General features: G+C 46.9%; 1 protein-coding gene across 1 annotated transcript; it reads left to right on the top strand.

The window, feature by feature from the left end:
- The first annotated feature begins 320 nt into the window (after nt 1–320).
- Nucleotides 321–1786, top strand: LOC109914133 (homeobox protein MSX-1). The gene is made up of 2 exons (XM_020513702.2): nt 321–861; nt 1146–1786. Exons 1-2 carry the CDS (start codon nt 447–449, stop codon nt 1568–1570), a joined length of 840 nt encoding a protein of 279 aa, XP_020369291.1. The 5' UTR covers nt 321–446; the 3' UTR covers nt 1571–1786.
- Nucleotides 1787–2284: the final 498 nt, after the last annotated feature.

The raw sequence follows: 2284 nt of genomic DNA, 5'->3' as shown, positions 1-2284 counted from the left end.
CCCCCCACCATGAATACAGTTTTGCATGACTCCAGTTAAAAGGGAAATTGAGCCCACTGTCACTGTGCCTCCCCTAACCAGATAATTACCCTTAAATTGCTTGACGGGCCCTTGTGTTTATATGAGATTAGAGCCCGGAGCTATCGATAAACTCTTCCCAGCAAGTGGCCAATCAGATTAAGTGCTAATTTATTTCGAAAGGTTATTGATGGCGGGCCCAAGGATCCAGCCAATCGTTGGTCTGAGACCCACCCCTGGAGGTGCTGATTGGACAGCGCCCAGCCAAATTTGGCTTCTTAATGCCTGGAGCCTGAGCGGTATCAAGGAGGGTTGAGCATGTTTTGAAGAGTGGAGTGTAGGCAGTGGCCAAATACGGTCAGGGCTGGGAAACATACACACATATACATACACACGAGAGAAAAAAGAGAGCTTTGCATTTCTAGTTGATGCTCCAGTTGGAAAGGGATCGACTCTATATGGCCCCTTGTTCTGCCATGAGCGCTCTGCAAGTGACGGCTGGCGGCGTGAAAAGCGAGGAGCCTCCCCGCTCCTTGAGCAATAGCAAGCTGGCGGGCGACGTGGAGATTGAGCGGCCCAAGGCACCGCCGGCTCTGCTGCCTTTCAGCGTTGAGGCGCTCATGTCGGACAGGAAACCCAGCCGAGAGTGTTCGGCCGCCGCCGAGGGGACCTCGCAGAGCCTGAGCCCTCGCCTGTCCGCCCCGGACACGCTGACGGCTAGCAGCTCCTACACTGTGGAAGGACTCTTAAAAATCTCTGAGGACGCCTTGGTCAAATCGGAGAGTAGCGAGCGACAGGAACGGACGCCGTGGATACAAGATTCCCGGTTCTCCCCGCCGCCCAGTAAGTGAGCCTGTATCTGCAATCTTTGCTTATTTTACTATAAGATCTTAGGACAAGTAGGATCCTGAACAACATTGTTGTAATGTTTGTTAAGAATGTGATATGCAACATGGTCTGGCTCCAGTTCACTTCAATTTCAATAGGTAGCTACGACTTAATCATCTTAAATCTCACTGGAGATGATCTATTTTCAAATTTTAAAACTTTCTATTTGTAAATTGACTTTGGGGGGCGGAGGGGTGGCGTATAAAACGTCACTAAATGATGTCCGTGTTTGTTTTCAGGACGGATGAGCCCTTCGACCTGCACCCTCCGAAAGCACAAAACGAACCGCAAACCCCGGACGCCTTTCACCACCTCACAGTTACTGGCCCTGGAGCGCAAGTTCCGCCAGAAACAATACCTGTCCATCGCCGAGAGAGCCGAGTTTTCCAGTTCCCTCAACTTGACAGAGACTCAAGTGAAAATCTGGTTTCAGAACCGGAGGGCGAAGGCCAAACGACTGCAAGAAGCCGAGCTGGAGAAACTGAAAATGGCAGCGAAACCTATGCTGCCGCCGGCTTTCGGCATTAGCTTTCCAATTGGCACGCCGGTGCCTGCGACTTCGCTTTATGGAGCATCTCATCACTTCCACAGGCCCACTCTGCCTGTATCCCCCGTTGGACTGTACGCTGCTCATGTCGGATACAGTATGTATCATTTAGCTTGAAGGGAACCGAAAGAAAGTATTGTTTGAACAAAAAACAACCCCAGAAATTCTATTGAACATTTCTCTTCATCACTCCCCTCCCCCCCCCAACCCTCTGTTTTACAAATATTCCCCCATTGGAAGGGGGTTTGTGTACGATGTAATATACTGTATATTTGAAGTTTTATCATTTATATTATGCTTATATTTGTTAAATAAATGTAATTGTTTCAAGTAGTTTCTCAAAATGGTAAGTGTTTTTATTTGAAATCGATGAGAATTTACTCTGAAATCAATGTGACAGTTCACAGCCCGATATGTTGGCACACAGACTAATTGGTTTTGTTTGCTTCCTCTGTCTCTTTATTTTAACTAACGCTGAATTGTTTTCCTCTTAGCCAGAACAGTTCTGTCAGATGTAAACTGTTTACTGGGTTTTCTTCCGGATGAATTTGACCCAACCCACAGTTGTGTTTTTATCTTCAGTCCAGCCAGTTTGCCAAAATCGGAGAATTTAAAATGAATCGAAGCTCGCTTTTAAAATGGCAGGGTTTAGAAGCACGGCCAGGCTATAATGGAATAAGTAGGATGGTAATAGTGTTCTGTTGCGCAGCGGAGATTTGATTCTGTATCTGTTTGTTTATATCGTATACACACACTGTCGTCATCGATTCAGGAAGAACTGTTAAGAGTCCTGCAGCTTACACCTATTGCCTTGAAGAATTCTTTCTAAGT

The sequence above is a fragment of the Rhincodon typus genome, chromosome 1 (assembly GCF_021869965.1).
Source record: "Rhincodon typus isolate 14 chromosome 1, sRhiTyp1.1, whole genome shotgun sequence".
Taxonomy (NCBI): Eukaryota; Metazoa; Chordata; class Chondrichthyes; order Orectolobiformes; family Rhincodontidae; genus Rhincodon; species Rhincodon typus.
This window is presented reverse-complemented; position numbering and strand designations above follow the sequence as displayed.

Excerpts from the sequence above, each read along its gene's own strand:
- LOC109914133 (XM_020513702.2), top strand. The coding sequence starts at position 447 with ATGCTCCAGTTGGAAAGGGATCGACTCTATATGGCCCCTTGTTCTGCC. Across the intron at positions 862-1,145 it reads CCGGTTCTCCCCGCCGCCCA|GACGGATGAGCCCTTCGACC; the intron begins GTAAGTGAGCCT and ends GTTTGTTTTCAG.